At 48.0% G+C, this 26,598-nt stretch overlaps 2 protein-coding genes across 6 annotated transcripts in view; one reads left to right on the top strand and one right to left on the bottom strand.

Moving 5' to 3' along the window:
* Positions 1 to 11,158, bottom strand: part of STUB1 (STIP1 homology and U-box containing protein 1) — a 34,892-nt gene extending 23,734 nt beyond the window's left edge. Inside the window, exons 1-2 of one of the 2 annotated variants that reach the window (XM_063935066.1) lie at positions 11,085 to 11,158; positions 9,279 to 9,477 (exon numbers count right to left, since the gene is read on the bottom strand). In XM_063935066.1, the coding sequence (XP_063791136.1) occupies positions 9,279 to 9,420 (142 nt within the window). In that variant the 5' untranslated portion in view covers positions 9,421 to 9,477; positions 11,085 to 11,158. Of the gene's footprint in view, positions 1 to 9,278; positions 9,478 to 9,997; positions 10,940 to 11,084 lie in introns of those variants that run through there. The other variant, XM_063935065.1, reaches the window with a different exon arrangement.
* On the top strand, positions 10,972 to 25,199 carry LOC134945643 (uncharacterized). Of its 4 annotated transcripts, none has more exons than XM_063935074.1 (6): positions 10,972 to 11,222; positions 20,106 to 20,244; positions 21,552 to 21,645; positions 21,786 to 21,945; positions 23,966 to 24,118; positions 24,487 to 25,199. In XM_063935074.1, exons 2-6 carry the CDS (start codon positions 20,117 to 20,119, stop codon positions 24,627 to 24,629), a joined length of 678 nt encoding a protein of 225 aa, XP_063791144.1. In that variant the 5' UTR covers positions 10,972 to 11,222; positions 20,106 to 20,116; the 3' UTR covers positions 24,630 to 25,199. The 4 variants fall into 4 exon arrangements, with proteins under 4 accessions (XP_063791144.1, XP_063791143.1, XP_063791142.1 ...); XM_063935073.1 differs by having other exon boundaries at positions 11,220 to 11,299; XM_063935072.1 differs by having other exon boundaries at positions 11,220 to 11,303.
* The last annotated feature ends 1,399 nt before the right edge of the window (positions 25,200 to 26,598 follow it).

Here is a 26,598-nt window from a genome sequence, read left to right as displayed (position 1 = left end):
TTACCAAGTCCTTCTTGGCCAATCCGGAGCCACTAATACAGTGCTTACTCCTCTCCATCTTATAATTCTCAGTACCTTGGGTATGAGATGGCAGAGGAGGGAACACATACACTGACTGGTACACCCATGGTGTTACCAGAGCATCTACAGCTATTGCCTGAGGGTCCCTTGACCTGGCGCAATACCTGTCGAGTTTTTCCCAACGGTTTATAATCATGTGGAAGACTTCTGAGTGAAGTCCCCACTCTCCCGGGTGGAGGTCGTATCTGCTGAGGAAGTCTGCTTCCCAGTTGTCCACTCCCGGAATGAATACTGCTGACAGTGCTATCACATGATTTTCCGCCCAGCGAAGAATCCTTGCAGCTTCTGCCATTGCCCTCCTGCTTCTTGTGCCACCCTGTCTGTTTACGTGGGTGACTGCCGTGATGTTGTCCGACTGGATCAACCCCGGCTGACCTTGAAGCAGAGGTCTTGCTAAGCTTAGAGCATTGTAAATGGCCCTTAGCTTCAGGATATTTATGTGAAGTGATGTCTCCAGGCTTGACCATAAGTCCTGGAAATTCCTTCCCTGTGTGACTGCCCCCCCAGCCTCGCAGGCTGGCATCCGTGGTCACCAGGACCCAGTCCTGAATGCCGAATCTGCGGCCCTCTAGAAGATGAGCACACTGCAACCACCACAGGAGAGACACCCTTGTCCTTGGTGACAGGGTTATCCGCTGATGCATCTGAAGATGCGACCCGGACCATTTGTCCAGCAGGTCCCACTGGAAAGTTCTTGCGTGGAATCTGCCGAATGGGATTGCTTCGTAGGAAGCCACCATTTTTCCCAGAACCCTTTCATTGATGTACTGAGACTTGGCTCGGTTATAGGAGGTTCCCGACTAGCTCGGATAACTCCCTGACTTTCTCCTCCGGGAGAAACACCTTTTTCTGGACTGTGTCCAGGATCATCCCCTAGGAACAGAAGATGAGTCGTCGGAATCAGCTGCGATTTTGGAATCTTGAGAATCCAATCGTGCTGCCGCAACACTACCTGAGATAGTGCTACACCGACCTCCAACTGTTCCCTGGATCTTACCCTTATCAGGGAATCGTCCAAGTAAGGGATAACTAAAATTCCCTTCCTTCGAAGGAATATCATCATTTCGGCCATTACCTTGGTAAAGACCCGGGGTGCCGTGGACCATCCATACGGCAGCGTCTGAACTGATAGTGACAGTTCTGTACCATAAACCTGAGGTACCCTTGATGAGAAGGGTAAATTTTGACATGAAGGTAAGCATCCTCGATGTCCCGAGACATCAAGTAGTCCCCTTCTTCCAGGTTCGCAATCACTGCTCTGAGTGACTCAATCTTGAATTTGAACCTCTGTATGTTCAAAGATTTCAGATTTAGAATCGGTCTCACCGAGCCGTCCGGCTTCGGTACCACAACAGTGTGGAATAATACCCCGTTCCCTGTTGCAGGAGGGGTACCTTGATTATCACCTGCTGGGAATACAGCTTGTAAATGGCTTCCAAAACGGTCTCCCTGTCAGAAGGAGACATCGGTAAAACCGACTTTAGGAAACGGCGAGGGGGAGACGTCTCGAATTCTAATTTGTACCCCTGAGATATCACCTGAAGGATCCAGGGGTCTACTTTCGAGTGAGCCCACTGCGCGCTGAAATTCATTGAGACGGGCCCCCCACCGTGCCTGATTCTGCTTGTAAAGCCCCAGCGTCATACTGAGGGCTTGGCATAGGCGGGAGAGGGTTTCTGTTCCTGGGAACTGGCTGATTTCTGCAGCCTTTTTCCTCTCCCTCTGTCACGGGGCAGAAATGAGGAACCTTTTGCCCGCTTGTCCACGAAAAGACTGCGCCTGATAATACGGCGTCTTCTCATGTTGAGAGGCGACCTGGGGTACAAACGTGGATTTCCCAGCTGTTGCCGTGGCCACCAGGTCTGAAAGACCGACCCCAAATAACTCCTCCCTTTAATAAGGCAATACTTCCAAATGCCGTTTGGAATACGTATCACCTGACCACTGACGTGTCCATAACCTTCTACTGTTAGAAATGGACAACGCACTTAGACTTGATGCCAGTCGGCAAATATTCCGCTGTGTATCACGCATATATAGAAATGCATCTTTCAAATGCTCTATAGGCAAAAATATACTGTCCCTATCTAGGGTATCAATATTTTCAGTCAGGGAATCCGACCACGCCAACCCAGCACTGCACATCCAGGCTGAGGCGATTGCTGGTCGCAGTATAACACCAGTATGTGTGTAAATACATTTTAGGATACCCTCCTGCTTTCTATCAGCAGGATCCTTAAGGGCGGCCATCTCAGGAGAGGATAGAGCCCTTACAAGCGTGTGAGCGCTTTATCCACCCTAGAGGGGTGTTTCCCAACGCACCCTAACCTCTGGCGGGAAAGGATATAATGCCAATAACATTTTAGAAATTATCAGTTGTTATCGGGGGAAAACCACGCATCATCACACACCTCATTTAATTTCTCAGATTCAGGAAAACTACAGGTAGTTTTTCCTCACCGAAAATAATACCCCTTTTTGGTGGTACTCGTATTATCAGAAATGTGTAAAACATTTTTCATTGCCTCAATCATGTAACGTGTGGCCCTACTGGAAGTCACATTTGTCTCTTCACCGTCGACACTGGAGTCAGTATCCGTGTCGGCGTCTATATCTGCCATCTGAGGTAACGGGCGCTTTAGAGCCCCTGACGGCCTATGAGACGTCTGGACAGGCACAAGCTGAGTAGCCGGCTGTCTCATGTCAACCACTGTCTTTTATACAGAGCTGACACTGTCACGTAATTCCTTCCAACAGTTCATCCACTCAGGTGTCGACCCCCTAGGGGGTGACATCACTATTACAGGCAATCTGCTCCGTCTCCACATCATTTTTCTCCTCATACATGTCGACACAAACGTACCGACACACAGCACACACACAGGGAATGCTCTGATAGAGGACAGGACCCCACTAGCCCTTTGGGGAGACAGAGGGAGAGTTTGCCAGCACACACCAGAGCGCTATATATATATACACAGGGATAACCTTATATAAGTGTTTTTCCCCTTATAGCTGCTGTATCTTTAATACTGCGCCTAATTAGTGCCCCCCTCTCTTTTTTAACCCTTTCTGTAGTGTAGTGACTGCAGGGGAGAGCCAGGGAGCTTCCCTCCAACGGAGCTGTGAGGGAAAATGGCGCCAGTGTGCTGAGGAGATAGGCTCCGCCCCCTTCTCGGCGGCCTTATCTCCCGTTTTTCTGTGAATTCTGGCAGGGGTTAAATGCATCCATATAGCCCAGGAGCTATATGTGATGTATTTTTAGCCATCTAAGGTGTTTTTATTGCGTCTCAGGGCGCCCCCCCCAGCGCCCTGCACCCTCAGTGACCGGAGTGTGAAGTGTGCTGAGAGCAATGGCGCACAGCTGCGGTGCTGTGCGCTACCTTATTGAAGACAGGACGTCTTCTGCCGCCGATTTTCCGGACCTCTTCAGTCTTCTGGCTCTGTAAGGGGGCCGGCGGCGCGGCTCTGGGACCCATCCATGGCTGGGCCTGTGATCGTCCCTCTGGAGCTAATGTCCAGTAGCCTAAGAAGCCCAATCCACTCTGCACGCAGGTGAGTTCGCTTCTTCTCCCCTTAGTCCCTCGGTGCAGTGAGCCTGTTGCCAGCAGGTCTCACTGAAAATAAAAAACCTAAAACTAAACTTTTCACTAAGCAGCTCAGGAGAGCCCCTAGTGTGCACCCTTCTCGGCCGGGCACAAACATCTAACTGAGGCTTGGAGGAGGGTCATAGGGGGAGGAGCCAGTGCACACCAGGTAGTCCTAAAGCTTTTACTTTTGTGCCCAGTCTCCTGCGGAGCCGCTATTCCCCATGGTCCTTACGGAGTTCCCAGCATCCACTAGGACGTCAGAGAAAGAGAAGATAAGCCACACGTTACACATATGGGCATGTACCCGTATACATGGTTATGCAGAAACAATTGCGTCAGTGGTACCCAATGAAGCCATGGGCTGCATGCTTACAAAGAAGGGCTCGGCCCACAAATCAGCTGCTTTCCACTCTTTGTACGTGGCAACAGAACAGGAAGGAGCTGGAGGGGCCACAAGTGAGGGCTGGGAGGACTGAATGAGGTCCATGGTCGCCCAGCACTGAAAAAGCTGACAAGCTGGCAAATTGGTCATAGCAACCGATCAGATTCTACCTATCATTTTCTAGAATGGACTGCAAAAATTCTAGAAACATTACAGCTATACAATGACAGAGCCTTTGAGCCTGAACAGACATATTTACCTTACCCCACATCCTACCTCCCCAGCTTCTCTTGTTACACATAATCCTATAGGCATGCAGTGGAGGCAAGGTTATCTCCTCCACCCCACGCCCGGCGTCGCTAAAGCTCTGCCAGGAATAGCTTGGCGATAGGAATTCGGTAACGTTGGGCAAATGACATGGCAGCCATATGCAGGAAGGGAGACCTATCTCCGGCACGGCAGCCACTACACAAGGTGCTACTGTAAAACAGAACGTGCTCACTGGAGAATGCAATGACGGGACTGTTATTCTGGTAACGCTGGCTGACATTGCAGCATGTGCAGTTCTGAAGCCGGCCTGATTCCGGATAGCAATCCTGGGAGATTACCATCAGGCATGTAAGTGGATGTCAGGGGAAGGTGATGGATATCAGGCTCTGTAAGTGTGATCACCTGCTGTAGTAAAGGTGGATGAGATCTGGCTGCTCCTCTCTTGGCTCCAAACTGGCACTACACAGCTGTCCGAGATACTGAACCTGACACTCAAACAGAACCATGAGTGGCGTGTATTAGCCTGAGAATCACCGGCAGCAACGCCATACACTCAAAGACAGACAAATAAGTGGTACTTCAGATATAATGCAAAATGTAAAAAAAAAAAAAAAAAAGGTTCCAGCAGCTGTGGAACTATACTTCCCAGCAAGTCCTGCCACAGTTTCGTTGTTTGTGCCTGCTGGGATGTGTAGTTCCACAGCAGCCGCACCCCTCCTCTGCTGCAACAGAGCTACAGATAGCTGGGCCCCTTGGGGCGTACACACTGCTATTTGTGGGCAGATTATTACTGGGAAGGTCACATTGGAACATGAATTGCTGACCGGGCTCTCTGTGCAGTACGTAATGGCCGAGTACTAGCAATGTGACCTCTATCATGACTTCCTGTGCTAAAACTGCAATCCGTAGCCCCCTGAAGAGTGCCGACCTGATGATGTCGGCAATTTAATCCTGAAACAGTCGGACTTCTGTAATCACCAATTCTAATAGCAAGTCCGGAATGGCAGGAGTTCATCCTGTTTTACACTATTCACGAATCAATCAGTTCCTTATATGCATATGTAAAGCGTCCGCCTGTAAACAATATGCAGTAATGTCTATGTGCTGCCAGCAGCCGGGTATAAATGATTCAGCAGCGACACAGAGTTAGTGGTATCGCAGCTCCTGTCAGCTTGTTGTTGGTAACTGAATATAAAAGAGTGTGTCAGATGAGATCTGTGCCGCTCTGCAATGGAATCCTGGAACATTCCTCTGCTGCGGACACTAAGGCGCCGTATTCTGGGTTACTGAATCCCCAGATGTAAACAGTTTGAATGGCAGCTACTAACTCTAGGAGGATTAGCCTGGCAAGGAAACAGTCATACCCCGATACATGCGGAAGCCATACAGCCGGCCAGGGGTAGAGGAGCACTATAATTAGAGGTGGCCGACAATATCAGATAAGATTTGGGGGCTAATTCAGACCTGATTGTAGATGTGGTAAATTTAGCATATCTACGATCAGTCACACTGACATGCGGGGGGACGCCCAGCACAGGGCTAGTCCACCCCGCATGTCAGGCCCTGCCCCGCCGCACACAAGTACAAAAGCATCGCACAGCGGCAATGCTCTTGTACCTGAAGAGTAACTCCCTACCAGCGCAGCTCCTGCGTGCTGGCAGGGAGCTACTGGTCGCTGTGAGGGGTGACGTTACGCAGCATCCGCGGCGGCGGCCCCCCTCCCCACCACCACCACCACACAACGGTCCCGGCATGCCTGCGCTGCCCGGACCGCACCCCCTAACCAGCGCCCAAACGCCGCCGGCCCGCCCCTTCCCGCCCAGCGACCGCATCTGCCTGTCAGTCAGTCAGAGGCGATTGCAGGGTTGAGATGGCCGTCGGCTGTATGGCATGCGCCTGTGCACTGCGGCGCCGGAGCATGTGCAGTTCAGACCTGATCGCTGCTGTTCGAAAACGCACAAAACCGATCAGGTCTGAATTAGGCCCTTAGTCAGCCAGAAACCAGGGGGTACATCTAAAAACTGATGCACAGGTAACTACTGTCTAGTCCATATACACAAATGGCAGAATCCGATTACCATTTTTGCACAGATACCTATGCACTAGTTTACATAAATGTCTCATTCATCGCTGGAAGCGTCAGGAATGACAATCAATTACTAATCAATTGTAGGACACTGTGTTCTTGGCGTAACGCCTGAAACAGAACATATTTATAGACAAGGGTCAGATACATCTATGCATTAAGGGGCCATTATATCAGAGCTAGAAAAGGAAAATCAGCCGCCATAACAGGGTGAGTTACTGTCAGGATTTTATCAACGTCTATGTGACCAAAAGGTGAATAAACTTTATTAGTGCAAAATGCATAAAGCAGCATAAAGATCAATATATACATATCATGTGCACATGGGCAAAGTATACAGCAAAGACGACAGTGGAATTATGGGCCTGTCCCTCACATGGGAACCGCTCTGGCAAGAGGGGGATGAGAAACGCGTTACAGAAGCTCCTAAACCACCACTTGACTTAAAATATCTCAGCAGTGATAAACAATGGAGGCTGTGTGTCAGTAGAACGGCAGATCGTACAATGCTCACTCAGTAGGCAGGTGAGTAATCTCGTACAGCCGCAATCGGAAATTAGGGTACACTTCACTGGTCGATAGCGAAGTAGCAACGCATTTTACTAATGTTCAATCAATAAGCCTTCATTTCTGTAATTCTATTCAACATATTAAAAAGGTCTGTGTGTCAAATGCTGCGCTCCACGTTTTATTTCCCAGGACACCTGGTCATTAAAATCTTTAACCGCTTGCCCAGAAAAGAGCCTTCCGGGAAGATTTACAGACGTGCTGTTTGTAAAAGCCACCGAGCCCTGGCAGCTTTGACCAATACAGAGAAAAATAAGGGGGGAACCTGGATTGCACACCCTATTACTAAAGATATCAAGAGGTGCTATCATGCTGAGGCTTCTAGTACTATGCTGGAGGAAGAGAGATGCAGAAGCACACTCCTAGCAGTAAGAATAATATAAATAAACCCTCACAATTAACATGGAGTATAACTGAAGTTCTTAGCACACATTCACGCAAATATGCGTCATATGCGCAAATGTGACTTCATCACATGGGTCCCTAACATTCCTAATACGGTCACATTATAGAAATTCATCCAGGACTTACCTCTAAATAGTGCCCTTATCAATGTGCGATCTGAAATGCAGGAACCCAGCTAATTAAAACACCTGAGGGTGAATGGGAGGAGTGCCATTACCAGAGGAAGGAAGCCTTGCCTTCCAGTGTACAATATATACACAAATATAGAGGATAAAGGGGGGGGCCTGGACTGCACACCATATTATTGACCAATAGTTATAAAACGCCAACAGGAATCAGTGCCAAATAACCTTGATTTAGCATTGATTCCTTTTGCCATTGCAAAACAATCCTCAGATTTGACAAGCCGCCCATCAGTAAATGTATCCCATCATCCAAAAACTGAATTACGCCACTCTCAGACATGTGACCCAGGATTTTGCTGGGTCTAGCAACCCGGAGATTTCTGGGACTAAGCTCCATGACCCCTGGTCGGGAACTCCTGGGTTCATGTGCAAAATCCAGGATATACTGTAGCTGCATATGTGATTAGTCACCTAGAGCAAAAATCAGGATAGGGATGGACATCGATACTTCACAGTTTTACAAAATTGATATATATATATTTTCTTCCAACATTAGTCATTTTCATTTGATGGTGGCTTTCTGATGCTCGCCACCATCGAATAGTCTGAATGCAACGATCTTCTGGCTGCTGAGTTGCTGCACAGCCATGACTGCAGGTATCATACTCAATGGGCAAACCATTGCGATGGCGTGAAGTCAGAAGCTAGGCCCGCACCTGCTGCCGGGTTTAAAAAGTGTCAGACACACAACAACAGGGAACATGGATGCACAGTCCCAATTAACTCAACTATGAAGGTTTTTACGAAAGCTTTACCAAAAAAAAAAAAAAGTATTGTCCTCACCGAAACACTCCACAAATCGCTGTTACATGTAAAGGTGACATTGCTCTCAAGTGCGATTAGCTGTACCTAGCACAGGGGAATGTATACCATACACATAGTTGTAGATTACTCCCTCTTGTTACCAAACAGGGGGCGTGTCTCACTCTCTGTCACATTTTTGGAGCTGGTCACGGCCCCAAAGATGACACACACAGCTTGCTGTTGGCCCACACCCCTAAACTACGTTACTGTCAATTAGATTGGCAGGAGAGCTCAGAGGAGATGAAAGGGATTCCGGGAAAGAGAAAGCAAACAACGGAACTGTATGAAACCGTAAACTTACTAGCAACTTAATATAAAACTAGGCAAAATAATATAACAAGAACATTTTATGCAGTTATCTGTTAATATCTATAATACACAAATACAAAAAGGGGCCAGTGTTTAGTATCAGAGGTACTTTAAAACAACAACCTAGTACCACCATAATGCAAACATTCTCCTGTACAAATGCATTGTGCAGAACGGATCCCCACAAAACCAAATGTCATCCGTATTTTACAAACCCAAGCCCTGGCCAAACACCGGAGACTAGAGGTCACTGCCAAGCAGCCTTTGTGTTTAGTCCTACGTGTATAATATGTCTAATATGTTGAGTCTATTGTAGTTACAATGTGCAGTATCAACTCATACGTGTAATGTGTGTAATGTATGCTATGTTCTTCCCCCTTCGTATGCTATGTATTTCCCCCTTCATGTTGCTGCTTGGCGATGCATTGTACCACAAAGAATTCCTAGTGTACGTGAGTACACCTGGCCAATAAAGCTGATTCTGATAACCATCTTGTTTGCACAGTACTTCTACTCAATTTAAAAGGATATATACTATTGTAGTCACTGATAGAGAGCCGGTGATACCTCTTCTTCTGACAGACCTGGTACAGACTTACCTCTCTGCAGATTGGCGATGGCTTCATCATAGTTCTCCATTTCCATCTGGCACTGCCCCAGAAAGAAGTGGGCTTTCACTGACTGGCAGTCCAGCTCCAGAGAGTGCTTGCAGTCTGCCAAAGCCTTGTCCAGCTGCTGCATCTTCAGGTAACACAGGGCCCGGTTAGTGTAATACACAGCAATGGAGGGGTTCCGCGTCTGGATGGTGGGGGAAAGAGAAGCGTTACCAATCCTCGGACGGCAACACAGCACAATTAAAGCCTCCTTTACACCCAAATCAGAAGCCAGCCATAGAGCAAACACAACTAATGTCGAATATACATGTGTCCTGTCATCCACTTAGTAGGGAGATTCACAACTATGCAGTTACACAGTAAATAGGAACTGAGTAACTTTATAAGAAGCCAAGATTAATGCTCAGCAATGGCAAACCCTAAAAACTACCCCACAAGTTACTAAGTAGCAACAGCACAATTTTAGGTGCTATATGACATACAGCCATTGACGGTCTTTGCAAATTAAGGCGTTTATGTACTAAGCCTTGGACAGAGATAAAGTAACCAAAGTACCAACCAATCAGCTCCTGTCATTTTTCAAACAGCCTGTAACATGGCAGTTAGGGGCTGATTGGTTGGTACTTTACCTCTCTCCAAGGCTTCGGGCACAGACCCCTGAACGCGATACAGTCTCTGATTTAGGGCAGGCTGTGCATACTCACAATGGCTTTGCTGTAGCAGGAAACAGCCTCTAAGTATTTACGAGCCACAAAGAGCCGGTTGCCCTGCTCCTTCAACTCCTGGGCGCTGACGCTTTTCTCCGGGCTCCCGCCAATCCCGCCTTGGCCCCCACTGACACCGGAGGGGCGCCCACCGCCGCTTCCACTCTCTTCCTTCCCTTTCATGCCGGGGGCTCCGGACGTCACCCCTCCAAACCTCGGGACGCTCGGTGCCACCCCCAATTTAACTGTCGGTGTGGGACCCCTATGCCTAGAGGGGACCCAGTTACATGTATATATAAAGCTCTCTCAGCTTGTCCAAAAAAAAACTTGGCTCTTCCACAGGAATACTGTCTACAGCTACTTAAGTCCTAGATAATGTCATAAACCACACACATACATAAAATACCACCGCCCCTATAATCTGACAACCACGAGACCACCCCACATCGCACTACTGCATGCGTCTGTGTGGAACAGTCCACTAATATACCACATTAACCCCTCGCTCTCTGCTTCCAGTCCACCCAAGGTGGCCCGTCTATCCACACCGGCAGGGCGGTCACAGAAATAACAATATTACAGCAAATATCCCCCTAAATCCAGTGTACAGCGGCTCAGGTGCTGCCCAATACCCTGTAAGACAAGGTGACTAATTACCCCTGGCTGTATATTCCTATATTAATAGGGATTAATGTTCCCATAGCACCCCAGCACTGATGATGCAGAATAACCCCGCCAGTGCTGTAAATAATAACCTATGGGGCAGGTGTAGGTAAGTAGGTGACCCCCTTATACATGGAGCAGGGACAGGACCCTCCCCCAGTCACACCCAGACGTGACGGGCCCCAAGGACGCACACAGAGCCCCCTCCTCCCGGGATGAGATGTTCCTGTCTCCCGCACTGACACAGCTCGGGCCCCCAACTGCTAAACCCCAACCGGAACATCCGGCCCCGTCCGTCCTCTTCTCCTCCGTACAGCAGATACAGTGTGTCAGAAGTTATCACACACTTGTCTTAAAATAGTGTCCCCAGTACTGAGCTGCGGCGGCTGGGGGGACATTATACCGAAGACCAACATTATATTACCTTGGAGGGAGGGCGTCTTTGGGAAAATGGCTGCTGCCTGAGGAGACGGAAACGTCGCGCAGATTGGTCTCTAGCGCCGCGCCATTCTTGAGCTGTGATTGGATAGCTGCTTGATTGAGCGGCGTAAGGACCAATGAGGTGTTTGACTACTTGACATAGGCTCTTTAGTATACTCCTGAGCTGGGCAGCAGTGTGGTGGTGAATGCAGTTACAGTGTGGGTGAGAGCAGCTCTGATGTATGTAGGCTAGATTAGACACCATTGGAATTTGCATGTATTTCTGTCTTCTTAGGTGCATGCTATTATTATTATTATTATTATTATTTCTAAGTCACCGTAGAGTAAACTTTATGCATTTCTGTCTAATTAGGTGTCTGCTATTATTACTACCAATATTCATGTAAGTAACAGCTTAAATGTCTAAGGTGCCACAAAGCGTCTGCAGCGTCGTACAAAGTGTGCGGTTTTGAATAGGATATGCTCATTTCTTGGCGTATAGCAGCATTCAGCTCATTAATGGTTCTTGGTGGACGTGTGTAGGCCTCAGTTATCAGGTGGCCCTGCTGGCTGTCTAGAGGCCTCTCATGAAGCTGAGGAAGTTTTCTGTCCAGTAACTGCTTGGTAAGGTAGCCAGACAGATGAACGTGAGCTTCATCAGGAAGATTGTAGCGATAACACCGGAAATGAGCCGCGGAGTGATGCACAACTTCAGAAATCTACTACAAATGTGCATCACGAATGAAGACCACCATCTGGGCTATATCATATTCATAACCAAGTGACATAAACTGTATTCCATGCACGTTTACATTATGTACTAAGATTGTGACAGCAGTTACCAGGCCTTCTTTGTTAACTTTTAAAATCTGGGAGTATTTTTGCCTCACACTGTATAAAGATTACGTGGCTACACTTAGGCTGGGTAAACACTTGCCGATGTGCACCCAATATGTCATACACATCGGCAAGTGTTTATACCCTGTATCATGGGTCTTCAACCTGTGGCCTTCCGGTTGCTGTGAAACTACACATCCCAGCATGCCTTAATAGCAAAACTGTGGCAGGGCTTGCTGGAATGTGTAGTTCCACAGCAGCTGGAGGGCCGCAGGTTGAAGACCCATACCCTATATTGTTAACGATGCGCGCTCCCGTGAGTTAACGAGGTACCCAGCCTTATTACTGGCATATGATACATGTTTACATTCTTGTCATCTACAGTGATGACTGCAATAAATACAGTTCGATAGCCCATTTTCTCTGACGTCCTAGTGGATGCTGGGAACTCCGAAAGGACCATGGGGAATAGCGGCTCCGCAGGAGACTGGGCACAAAAGTAAAAGCTTTAGGACTAGCTGGTGTGCACTGGCTCCTCCCCCCTATGACCCTCCTCCAAGCCTCAGTTAGATTTTTGTGCCCGAACGAGAAGGGTGCTATCTAGGTGGCTCTCCTGAGCTGCTTAGAGTAAAAGTTTAAATTAGGTTTTTTTATTTTCAGTAAGTCCTGCTGGCAACAGGCTCACTGCATCGAGGGACTAAGGGGAGAAGAAGCGAACTCACCTGCGTGCAGAGTGGATTGGGCTTCTTAGGCTACTGGACATTAGCTCCAGAGGGACGATCACAGGCCCAGCCATGGATGGGTCCAAGAGCCGCGCCGCCGTCCCCCTTACAGAGCCAGAAGAGCAGAAGAGGTCCGGAAAATCGGCGGCAGAAGACGTCCTGTCTTCAATAAGGTAGCGCACAGCACCGCAGCTGTGCGCCATTGCTCTCAGCACACTTCACACTCCGGTCACTGAGGGTGCAGGGCGCTGGGGGGGGGGCGCCCTGAGACGCAATAAAAATACCTTAGATGGCAAAAAATACATCACATATAGCTCCTGGGCTATATGGATGCATTTAACCCCTGCCAGTTTTTCCTTAAAAAAGCGGGAGAAAGGCCGCCGAGAAGGGGGCGGAGCCTATCTCCTCAGCACACTGGCGCCATTTTCCCTCACAGCTCCGTTGGAGGGAAGCTCCCTGACTCTCCCCTGCAGTCCTGCACTACAGAAACAGGGTAAAACAAGAGAGGGGGGGCACTAATTTGGCAGATAAATCAATACAGCAGCTATATAAGGGAAAAACACTTATATAAGGTTATCCCTGTATATATATATAGCGCTCTGGTGTGTGCTGGCAAACTCTCCCTCTGTCTCCCCAAAGGGCTAGTGGGGTCCTGTCCTCTATCAGAGCATTCCCTGTGTGTGTGCTGTGTGTCGGTACGTTGTGTCGAAATGTATGAGGAGGAAAATGGTATGGAGGCGGAGCAATTGCCTGTAATAGTGATGTCACCCCCTAGGGAGTCGACACCTGACTGGATGGTCTTATGGAAGGAATTACGTGATAGCGTCAGCACTTTACAAAAGACTGTTGACGACATGAGACAGCCGGCAAATCAGTTATTACCTGTACAGGCGTCTCAAACACCGTCGGGGGCTCTAAAGCGCCCGTTACCTCAGATGGTCGACACAGACCCAGACACGGACACTGACTCCAGTGTCGACGGTGAGGAAACAAACGTATTTTCCAGTAGGGCCACACGTTACATGATCACGGCAATGAAGGAGGTTTTGAACATTTCTGATACTACAAGTACCACAAAAAAGGGTATTATGTGGGGTGTGAAAAAACTACCCGTAGTTTTTCCTGAATCAGATGAATTAAATGAGGTGTGTGATGAAGCGTGGGTTTCCCCCGATAAAAAACTGCTAATTTCTAAAAAATTATTGGCATTATACCCTTTCCCGCCAGAGGTTAGGGCGCGTTGGGAAACACCCCCTAGGGTAGATAAGGCGCTCACACGCTTATCAAAACAAGTGGCGTTACCGTCTCCAGATACGGCCGCCCTCAAGGAACCAGCTGATAGGAAGCTGGAAAATATCCTTAAAAGTATATACACACATACTGGTATTATACTGCGACCAGCAATCGCCTCAGCCTGGATGTGCAGTGCTGGGGTGGCTTGGTCGGATTCCCTGACTGAAAATATTGATACCCTGGACAGGGACAGTATATTATTGACTATAGAGCATTTAAAGGATGCATTTCTATATATGCGAGATGCACAGAGGGATATTTGCACTCTGGCATCAAGAGTAAGTGCGCTGTCCATTTCTGCCAGAAGAGGGTTATGGACGCGACAGTGGTCAGGTGATGCGGATTCCAAACGGCATATGGAAATCTGCCCCGGGGCAGAGGAAGGGGAAAAAGACTGCAGCAGGCAGCCTCTTCCCAGGAACAGAAGCCCTCCCCCGCTTCTGCCAAGTCCTCAGCATGACGCTGGGGCCTTACAAGCGGACTCAGGCACGGTGGGGGCCCGTCTCAAGAATTTCAGCGCGCAGTGGGCTCACTCGCAAGTGGACCCCTGGATCCTGCAGGTAGTATCTCAGGGGTACAAATTGGAATTCGAGACGTCTCCCCCTCGCCGGTTCCTGAAGTCTGCTTTACCAACGTCTCCCTCCGACAGGGAGGCGGTATTGGAAGCCATTCACAAGCTGTATTCCCAGCAGGTGATAATCAAGGTACCCCTCCTACAACAGGGAAAGGGGTATTATTCCACGCTGTTTGTGGTACCGAAGCCGGACGGCTCGGTGAGACCTATTTTAAATCTGAAATCCTTGAACACTTACATACAAAGGTTCAAATTCAAGATGGAGTCACTCAGAGCAGTGATAGCGAACCTGGAAGAAGGGGACTATATGGTGTCTCTGGACATCAAGAATGCTTACCTCCATGTCCCAATTTGCCCTTCTCACCAAGGGTACCTCAGGTTTGTGGTACAGAACTGTCATTATCAGTTTCAGACGCTGCCGTTTGGATTGTCCACGGCACCCCGGGTCTTTACCAAGGTAATGGCCGAAATGATGATTCTTCTTCGAAGAAAAGGCGTCTTAATTATCCCTTACTTGGACGATCTCCTGATAAGGGCAAGGTCCAGGGAACAGTTAGAGGTCGGAGTAGCACTATCTCAAGTAGTACTACGACAGCACGGGTGGATTCTAAATATTCCAAAATCGCAGCTGATTCCGACGACACGTCTGCTGTTTCTAGGGATGATTCTGGACACAGTCCAGAAAAAGGTGTTTCTCCCGGAGGAGAAAGCCAGGGAGTTATCCGAGCTAGTCAGGAACCTCCTAAAACCAGGCCAAGTGTCAGTGCATCAATGCACAAGGGTCCTGGGAAAAATGGTGGCTTCTTACGAAGCGATTCCATTCGGCAGATTCCACGCAAGAACTTTTCAGTGGGATTTGCTGGACAAATGGTCCGGATCGCATCTTCAGATGCATCAGCGGATAACCCTGTCTCCAAGGACAAGGGTGTCTCTCCTGTGGTGGTTGCAGAGTGCTCATCTTCTAGAGGGCCGCAGATTCGGCATTCAGGACTGGGTCCTGGTGACCACGGATGCCAGCCTGAGAGGCTGGGGAGCAGTCACACAGGGAAGAAATTTCCAGGGCTTGTGGTCAAGCATGGAAACGTCATTTCACATAAATATCCTGGAACTAAGGGCCATTTACAATGCCCTAAGTCAAGCAAGGCCTCTGCTTCAGGGTCAGCCGGTGTTGATCCAGTCGGACAACATCACGGCAGTCGCCCACGTAAACAGACAGGGCGGCACAAGAAGCAGGAGGGCAATGACGGAAGTTGCAAGGATTCTTCGCTGGGCGGAAAATCATGTGATAGCACTGTCAGCAGTGTTCATTCCGGGAGTGGACAACTGGGAAGCAGACTTCCTCAGCAGACACGACCTCCACCCGGGGGAGTGGGGACTTCACCCAGAAGTCTTCCACATGATTGTGAACCGTTGGGAAAAACCAAAGGTGGACATGATGGCGTCCCGCCTCAACAAAAAACTAGACAGATATTGCGCCAGGTCAAGGGACCCTCAGGCAATAGCTGTGGACGCTCTGGTAACACCGTGGGGGTACCAGTCAGTGTATGTGTTCCCTCCTCTGCCTCTCATACCCAAGGTACTGAGAATCATAAGAAGGAGAGGAGTAAGATCTATACTCGTGGCTCCGGATTGGCCAAGAAGGACTTGGTACCCGGAACTTCAAGAGATGCTCACGGAGGACCCGTGGCCTCTACCTCTAAGAAAGGACCTGCTCCAGCAGGGACCCTGTCTGTTCCAAGACTTACCGCGGCTGCGTTTGACGGCATGGCGGTTGAACGCCGGATCCTGAAGGAAAAAGGCATTCCGGATGAAGTCATCCCTACCCTGATCAAAGCCAGGAAGGATGTAACTGTGCAACATTATCACCGTATTTGGCGTAAATATGTTGCGTGGTGTGAGGCCAGGAAGGCCCCTACAGAGGAATTTCAACTGGGTCGTTTCCTGCATTTCCTGCAAACAGGACTGTCTATGGGCCTAAAATTAGGGTCCATTAAGGTTCAAATTTCGGCCCTGTCGATTTTCTTCCAGAAAGAACTAGCTTCAGTCCCTGAAGTTCAGACGTTTGTCAAGGGGGTACTGCATATACAGCCTCCTTTTGTGCTTCCAGTGGCACCTTGGGATCTCAATGTAGTTTTGGGTTTCCTAAAATCACATTGGTTTGAACCACTCACCACTGTGGACTTAAAATATCTCACATGGAAAGTGGTAATGCTGTTAGCCCTGGCTTCAGCCAGGCGTGTCTCAGAATTGGCGGCTTTATCCTATAAAAGCCCTTACCTAATTTTTCATACGGACAGGGCAGAATTGAGGACTCGTCCTCAATTTCTCCCTAAGGTGGTTTCAGCGTTTCACTTAAACCAGCCTATTGTGGTACCTGCGGCTACTAGGGACTTGGAGGATTCCAAGTTGCTGGACGTAGTCAGGGCCCTGAAAATATATGTTTCCAGGACGGCTGGAGTCAGAAAATCTGACTCGCTGTTTATCCTATATGCACCCAACAAGCTGGGTGCTCCTGCTTCTAAGCAGACTATTGCTCGTTGGATTTGTAGTACAATTCAGCTTGCACATTCTGTGGCGGGCCTGCCACAGACAAAATCTGTAAAAGCCCATTCCACAAGGAAAGTGGGCTCATCTTGGGCGGCTGCCCGAGGGGTCTCGGCTTTACAACTTTGCAGAGCAGCTACTTGGTCAGGGGCAAACACGTTTGCTAATTTCTACAAATTTGATACCCTGGCTGAGGAGGACCTGGAGTTCTCTCATTCGGTGCTGCAGAGTCATCCGCACTCTCCCGCCCGTTTGGGAGCTTTGGTATAATCCCCATGGTCCTTTCGGAGTTCCCAGCATCCACTAGGACGTCAGAGAAAATAAGAATTTACTTACCGATAATTCTATTTCTCATAGTCCGTAGTGGATGCTGGGCGCCCATCCCAAGTGCGGATTGTCTGCAATACTTGTACATAGTTACAAAAATCGGGTTATTATTGTTGTGAGCCATCTTTTCAGAGGCTCCTCTGTTATCATGCTGTTAACTGGGTTCAGATCACAGGTTGTACGGTGTGATTGGTGTGGCTGGTATGAGTCTTACCCGGGATTCTAAATCCTTCCTTATTGTGTACGCTCGTCCGGGCACAGTATCCTAACTGAGGCTTGGAGGAGGGTCATAGGGGGAGGAGCCAGTGCACACCAGCTAGTCCTAAAGCTTTTACTTTTGTGCCCAGTCTCCTGCGGAGCCGCTATTCCCCATGGTCCTTTCGGAGTTCCCAGCATCCACTACGGACTATGAGAAATAGAATTATCGGTAAGTAAATTCTTATTATTTATATTACTAAATTCAAACTCTACCTCTACCTCATATGGTTAAAGATGTATACCACTAAGAATGAGAGAGTGGATACGTAAAGAATGCTTTCATGGGGTTTCTGTTAAAAGGAATTAACATTCTGATTGTCGTAGCTTCCTTTTTATCAAGTATATTCCAAATGAACCAAACTGCTAAATAGGAATATTTTGTCTGTGGTCACTAAGCTTGATCCAGGTGTTGATTGATTATTGAAGGCTTCCAACTGGGTCAACATAATTGAAATAGTTTGGAAGGGAGAACTGTAATCATTCTTCTGATGATATTGTGGGAGCAAAGAAACGCATCAGAATAGGAAATGCGTGGGTGACTTATAACTAATAGCGGGAAATATGATTTATTCCGTACCGAGCGCTCTCTATACCCACACAGGATTACAGATGGAATATTGGTACTCGTACCTCTGAAACCTTTGTGTCTTATAAGAACACTGACCGTGCACGGAGTGGCGAGATCTTTCAGTTGTGTTTATTGCTTTTATTTTGGGATGGACAGGTTCTAAAAAGCAAGAGCTACAGATCGGAGTTTGGGTTAACAACATAGTGATTTCAGCTGGTCGTTCTGCTGACCAACTACAATGGGACTGGACGTTCCTAAAGGAGCATTTCTAATGACCTTACCTTTTACTCCGGTGGTCCTATATCCATGGCCCGAATTCTTTATTTGCTAGACTTGTGCACATAAAACTCCCTGAGAGATTAATACAGCGGGATCATTTATGAATGAGAATTTGATTGCATGTGATGTGGACGGACAATATCAGCATTTCAGCGCAGTTGATAAAGGGATAGGTAGGGAAAAGTGTGTATACTTTATAGTTGTGTCATACTGGATGCACTACAGACAAAAGCATTTGTATTATAGTAATTTACTGTTAGAGGTGCATCTAATTGCCATATCCATTTATTGCCAAGCAAACTACTCGTGTTCTGCTCCTGGCATTGTTATGAGAAGTTCTAGGCACAATGAAGATGACATGTTTTCCCGTTGTTAGAGTCCAAATGCACCGGACACACAGGCACCATTTTAAGGTATATTTACCAACTTTCTGGCAGGGGGCAGCTAGGTTGGCACAGCAGGGAGAGTGGCATCAGCCTAGGTGTGCGGTGCGGGGGCACGGATGCATCATTGCTGCCCCGCCCCCGCTAAACAAAGGGGCGATGAGGTTATAACACAATTTAGCATGAATCGCACCATGACCCCCGCCTCTCCCCCCACCCCGACTGCAAGGAGTGTGCGGACATTGGAGGCCAGATCCGGGAGACTTGCCCACTTTTACGGGCGGCTCGGGAGTGCTACGCAGTTTTCTGGAGAGCAGGCAAGTATGGTCTGCATACCTCCCAACATGACCCTCTCCAGGAGGGACAGAATGCTCTGCTCCTGGACTTTCCTCTTAATGTATGATTGCCATCACCTGTGCTGAAACACCTTTCTCATCCATTAACCTGTTCAACACAGGTGTCAGCAATCATAAATTAAGAGAAAAGTCCAGAAGCAGAGCATTGTGTTCCTCCTGGAGAGGTTCATGTTGGGAAGTATGGGTCTGCATCTGTATATACTAAATGTGTATCTGAATGTCGTGTGTCGTGATTTGTTGGTTCAGTTAGTCTGCCCAGTAATTGTACCTGCATAAAATCGGTTGTTAGGGGTCCGGTCTGCATTGTAATGAACTGTCCTCATGCTTCATGATGTTATCCTTTTCAACAAGCATTTCTGATGACCCCTACGGCACATGCGTTACACAGAGTGTACACATAGGGGCGCTGTTGCGATTATGTGAGATGGTATCAAAAATATGGTGGAAACGGGATGGGTGTTCCTGTTCGGTGACTAGAAGTGCACACAAAAATTGTCCATTCAGTGGGCAAGTGATAGGGGTGTCAATGCAGGCAGCTACATTCACAGGCACCCAAACCGTGGTCCGACAAAGAACCCTCACCTGCCATAGGACTGGTACAACTAATGGTGGCGTATTAAATCAGTATTACAGTGTGCATGAATGCTAAAGCCACAGACCGGAGACACCACTGAGGTATAATTTTGTGCCTCATGCCTCAGTAATGTCTCTGGTTCCTTGTAGATTCCACAGGCTTAATATTGCTCCAGCCAACAAAATGGCCACCTCCACTGTGTGTAACTGGGTAACATGGCGGCACTGTCAATACAGAACTTGTCTGTGATATGAAATGTGTGGGGCATTTTAAGCTAAAATCATCATCTCGCTTTCTCTTCTCTCCACAGAAAACAGGGAAATGGCGCTGACATCCGGCCTCTTTCAGTGCAACGATCCTAAAACGTGGCAGCGTGTCTCGGATGTTTACTGGGATGTCGTGGCTTCGAAGGGGGCCAAACAAAGTCGGTTACTAGAGCTGGACAAATGGTGAGTTGGAGGCTGATAGCGTCCCTGTCACCTGCAGGCAGCCATTTTATGGGCTTGAGTCTGTTCTCTATACGAACACGCTCTCTGGACATTTTGTGGATTTGGACGTTTGAGTCTCCAAGGTGCTGTCTGACCGCAGTATTGTGTGATGTATGCAATGACACACTAAGGTGATGAATGTACAGCACATAATATCCATAGAGCACCTTGCAGGCCAGAGTCATATTATTATTAGAGGAGATCTGGAAATCTAGCTCTTTCTCTGGGTGTCTTACAGTACGCCCGCGCTGAGTAAGGTACAGGAAGCACCGTCGGCTCTGTTATAACAAGGTATGTAGTCAAATTATCGACATTCTGAATGACATCCCCAGAATGTTGACATGGACAGGATGTTGACAACTTTTGGTAGGGTTAGGGGCTTAAATGCATGAAAAATGCTTTGTCGACATTCCGTCAACGTTTTGTACCACACACTAGCAAACTAGTGACTGTGTGGGTAGTAAATGGTGAAAATATTTCCTGTTCAGGCTTTTTATTTGAAGTCTTGAGCCGTAATTCATAGGAAAAGGTTTTATGACTCCTTATTGCATATAGAGTGTAAGATATAAAGGGGTATATTCAATTAAAGTCGGATCCATTCCGACATGTATTTGTCGGAATGGATCCGACAACCCCTATTCAATCCCATCTAAAATTCGACTTTTTCAAGTCGAATTTAGATGGGACCCAGAGGGGGCGAGGCGTGGGGGGACAGCCGGCAGCATCCAGAGGAGATCAACGCTACAGTAGCACTGCAGCTGGATGTCGCTCGGCCGCCCGACCTCACGGCAGCTTACACTCGGCTCCAGCAGCGTGCTGGAGCCGGTTGGAAGCTGCCGTGAGGTCGGGCGGGTGAGTGACATCCAGCTGCAGCGCTACTGTAGAGTTGATCTCCTCTGGATGCCGCTGGCTGTCCCCCCACGGCTCGCCCCCCCTCGCCTCCTCTGGGTCCATCTCATTCCGACATCATTTTGATGTCGGATTGAGATGGTCGAAAAGGGGGCCAAAACCTGTCTGATTTGGCCCAGCTTTCGACATCAACACGTGGATCGGCAGCTATTCCGCCGATCCACGTGCTTTTCGACAAGTCGAATGCCTCGACTTGTCGAAAAGCTTTGAATAGGTCGAATCACGTTTCGACCTTAAAAAGTCGAAAACTGCTATCTTTTCGACAGACGGAAGTTTTCGACTTTAATTGAATATACCCCAAAGTCTGTATAATAACGTGATGGGCATGTAATATTCCTGATACATAATCAACCATTTAGGTATCAGAAGGAGCTGCCTTCCTGCATTACCGCTCGGCCTGAGAAGTCACTAACACGGGATGAGCTGGTGAAACTGATGGAGTGGAAGTTACAGGTTAGCTATTGATTTACAGGGATCTGTCTGGCATTTCTGTCAGACTGTATAAAATATATCAGTTTGACCCAGACAGCCATCTTGGACTCCTGTAAGTGGTTCTGGGTCAGCTAACCTCTCTTTAATTTTTGATTGGACAGAGAGGGAAGTTCCGTCCTCGCTTGCAGCAGATGGCGTCCTCTAACCCGGAGAGCGTGGTAGAGAGCTGCACCAGGAAAGCCTTCCAGCTCCTGCCCAACGTGTCCGCAGCCATCAGTGAGCTCTGCCAGTTGAAGGGCATCGGGCCCGCCACTGCGTCAGGTGAGCATGAGCCAATTGGGAGCTGAATAAATGCTATATGTACCTCATGGCTGCCATATTCTGCCTTTTTACAGTGAGATAATACTGCTCCTGATTCTCATGCTTCTTTTCAAATGTAATAATTAACTATAAAGACCTTTATTTTCCATTTAATGAATTCAGAATAGGCAATTTCAATAGAAAAATAAGAATAAAAAAAGCATTTTGCATGCTGAACTATTGTTCATTAAATATGTAATTCACTAGGTACTAGTGGCATCTCTGAGGCATTTTGTCCCTCATGCCTCAGTGGTGCACCTATTGACTTCGTGAATACTGGTTCAGCTCACAAGATGGCCTCCACCGGCAGGTATAGCTTATAGAGCAAGCATTCCCAACCTCGGTCATCAAGGTACACTGACAGTCCAGGTTTTGGTGATATCCATGCTTGAGCACAGGTGACTTAATTAGTACTTCAGTTATTGTGATTTAACCATCTGTGGTGAAGCATGGATATCACTAGAACCTGCTTGTTAGTTTGAGGACCGAGGTTGGGAAGACCTGTTAAACATCATATGTTCTTAAACTTTGTCCTGAGGACCCCAAATAGTTCCCGTTTTCCAGGTCTTTTCACAGAATTGAAAGTGAAATAATTAAATCCAACTGTGGATCTTTTCAAAAGTGAGTAATGACTACACCTGTGCTCCTGCTGGGTGACCTGGGAAATGTACCAGTGAGTAATGACTACACCTGTGCTCCTGCAGGGTGACCCGGGAAATTTGTCACTGAGTAATATGTACACCTGTGCTCCTGCCGGGTGATGGGAAATGTGTTACTGAGTAATGAGTACACCTGTGTTCCTGCTGGGTGACCCGGATAATGTGTCAGTGACTAATAACTACACCTGTGCACCTGCTGGGTGACCTGGGAAATGTGTCAGTGACTAATAACTACACCTGTGCACCTGCTGGGTGACCTGGGAAATGTGTCAGTGACTAATAACTACACCTGTGCACCTGCTGGGTGACCTGGGAAATGTGTCAGTGACTAATAACTACACCTGTGCACCTGCTGGGTGACCTGGGAAATGTGTCAGTGACTAATAACTACACCTGTGCACCTGCTGGGTGACCTGGGAAATGTCAGTGAGTAATGAGTACACCTGTGTTCCTGCTGGGTGACCTGGAAAACAAGAACTGTTTGGGGTTCCGAGGACCAAGTTTCATAACCACTGTTATAGAGCATGCATTTAATGGACCACTGAGCATAATGGGGGTCATTCCGAGTTGATCGTTCACCTAGCAACTTTTTGCAGTGCTGCGATCAAGTTAAACCTCGGCAAACTTGCCCATGCGTATGCACCGCATTGCGCAGGCGTGTCGTACGGGTATAAAGAGGATCGGTGCTGGGCGATGGATTTAACGAAGAATCCATTCGCACAGCCGATCGCAAGGAGATTGACAGGAAGAAGGCGTTTGTGGTTGTCAACTGACTGTTTTCTGGGAGTGTTTGGCAAAACGCAGGCGTGTCCAAGCGTTTGCAGGGCGGGTGTCTGACGTCAATTCCGGGACCAAAAAGACTGAAGTGATCGTAGCGGCTGAGTAAGTCCAGAGCTACTCAGAAACTGCAGAAAACTTTTTTGTGCCGTCAGCTGCAAAAGCGTTTGCACGCTCGCAAAGCTAAAATACACTCCCCCATAGGCGGTGACTATCTGATCGCAGCGCTGCAAAAAGTAGCTAGCGAACGATTAACTCTGAATGACCCCCCCCAATGTGCGGTTTGTGTTATATAGACTTGCTATTATTATTTTTTATAAATATATAAAGGAAGGATTCAAAGCCTGAGTTGCTCAAGCTGAAGTTGTGAGTGTAGGGGAGGCATTTTTTAGGTGCGCACTAGATTTCCTCTCTAATGGCACCGAGCCTTTCTGAGGCTGAAATGTCTGGACGATAAAATATATTCAGTTGTATAGCAAGACTACGGCATATATAATGCCAAACGGTTTGTGACATAGCGTTCCTGTATGTATGTCCCTGTATAGCAGTTCTGGCTGCTGGCGCCCCAGAGCTGACGGCTTTTATGGCAGATGAGGCGGTGGAGAGTGTCCCTGGTCTGTCTCCCATCCAGTACAACCTGAAACATTACCTGAGATACCTGGAGGAATTACGCCGGAAGTCTGAGTCTCTGAACACAGGTGATTGGGGGGTTCTGCGTTTCGGATTGTGTGTGCTATGCTACAGAGAGACACTGGGGATGTAGCTGAGGAAGTACAGGGAGATTCTGACTAATAGCCCCACCACACTGGTTGTGTGACTGTTTTACAACCCCGGTCTGTCAATGTAGTTTACATTATTTGATATAGCAGCTCATATTCTTCTTAAATGACTGTAAACCATGCAGAATGTATATACAGTCATGTCAAATATATATCCCCTGTAGCCCGTTACTCCTCAGAGGCAACCACCCATTGATTAGCCATGTGATGATGGGCACTCCTTTTATAAAAACGGTAACAATTATGCACCCAATAATCCCTTGAATGAGATTATATTCCCTTTGCAGCATCAGGGGAGAAGTGGACACCGCACCGCGTGGAGCTGTGTCTGTGGACGTGGAAAGTGGCGCAGAAGCTTTGCCCCAACCTCTTGTCATCCCTGGAAGATGAGGAAGAAAGGCCGCTCAAAAAACTGAAGACCAAGCAGTGAGTACCAGAGGAGGAGGAGGAGGAGGTACAGCCGTCACTGTTGTCGAGTTGGTGGTCTTCATGGCAGAACTTTCATACATAAAGCATGGAGACAAAATTGTCTGTTCCGTCTTACCACGGCTTTCCACTGCAAAGCTTTTACATGCATTGCTTTAACCTTGAGCAGTGCTTTTCAGCCACGTCTTTAGATCAGTTATCTCCTGCTATGTACGAGAATAGTAGACTATTATGCAATAGAGTCTTTGAAGTTGTCGGGGACAGTCGGACCATCAGTAGTCTGTAAGATAAGGCATAGTCGTCTTGGGATATGACCTAAAGCTGCAAGCAAAATACATCAATCTATCTCAGTGACTTGGCACGAGACAGACTTTCCTAGAAATATGGAAACATGCAAAGAGTAACTTCTGATTCATGTCCTGATTGGTGCGACTGTTCATGGAGAGGATGCTGGGAATACAGTTACAGTTAAGAATCTGAGAAACTCTTATGTAAGGTGACTGTTATGCCACTAAGAGACACGTTTTATACTTTTTGAAACGCCGATAAAAATAAAGAGCCGGTTATTTTTGTACAGCATGTAGATTTTATTCACTCTATGTAAGCAATCGTTGGTTTCTCTTACAATCCAGTCCCACCCCCACCCCTCACACAAGAAATGACTGGTTACCAAAAAAACAACCAGCCTCACCAAATTTTATAGAAAATAAATTCTCTTAAGGATCTCTTTCCCCCATACAGAGTTTCTCTATCGTCCTAGTGGATGCTGGGGTTCCTGAAAGGACCATGGGGAATAGCGGCTCCGCAGGAGACAGGGCACAAAAAGTAAAGCTTTTTCCGATCAGGTGGTGTGCACTGGCTCCTCCCCCTATGACCCTCCTCCAGACTCCAGTTAGATTTTTGTGCCCGGCCGAGAAGGGTGCAATCTAGGTGGCTCTCCTAAAGAGCTGCTTAGAGAAAGTTTAGCTAGGTTTTTTATTTTACAGTGATTCCTGCTGGCAACAGGATCACTGCAGCGAGGGACTGAGGGGAGAAGGAGTCAACTCACCTGCGTGCAGGATGGATTGGTTTCTTGGCTACTGGACATCAAGCTCCAGAGGGACGATCACAGGTACAGCCTGGATGGTCACCGGAGCCACGCCGCCGGCCCCCTTGCAGATGCTGAAATCAGAAGAGGTCCAGAATCGGCGGCTGAAGACTCCTGCAGTCTTCTAAAGGTAGCGCACAGCACTGCAGCTGTGCGCCATTTTCCTCTCAGCACACTTCACACGGCAGTCACTGAGGGTGCAGGGCGCTGGGAGGGGGGCGCCCTGGGAGGCAAATGAGTACCTATAAAGGCTAAAAATACCTCACATATAGCCCTAGAGGCTATATGGAGATATTTAACCCCTGCCTAATTTTTCTAAATAGCGGGAGACGAGCCCGCCGGAAAAGGGGCGGGGCCTATCTCCTCAGCACACGGCGCCATTTCCTCTCACAGCTCCGCTGGTCAGGACGGCTCCCAAGTCTCTCCCCTGCACTGCACTACAGAAACAGGGTAAAACAGAGAGGGGGGGGCACATTTATGGCGATATTTTGATATAACAAAGCAGCTATAAGGGAGCACTTATTATAAGGCTATCCCTGATATATATATAGCGCTTTTGGTGTGTGCTGGCAAACTCTCCCTCTGTCTCCCCAAAGGGCTAGTGGGTCCTGTCTTCGTTAGGAGCATTCCCTGTGTGTCTGCTGTGTGTCGGTACGTGTGTGTCGACATGTATGAGGACGATATTGGTGTGGAGGCGGAGCAATTGCCAAATATGAGGATGTCACCCCCTAGGGAGTCGACACCAGAATGGATGCCTTTATTTATGGAACTACGGGATAGTGTCAACACGCTAAAGCAGTCGTTTGACGACATGAGACGGCCGGACAATCAATTAGTGCCTGTCCAGGCGACTCAAACACCGTCAGGGGCTGTGAAACGCCCTTTG

Source organism: Pseudophryne corroboree, chromosome 7 (assembly GCF_028390025.1).
Source record: "Pseudophryne corroboree isolate aPseCor3 chromosome 7, aPseCor3.hap2, whole genome shotgun sequence".
NCBI classification, from domain to species: Eukaryota; Metazoa; Chordata; class Amphibia; order Anura; family Myobatrachidae; genus Pseudophryne; species Pseudophryne corroboree.
This window is presented reverse-complemented; position numbering and strand designations above follow the sequence as displayed.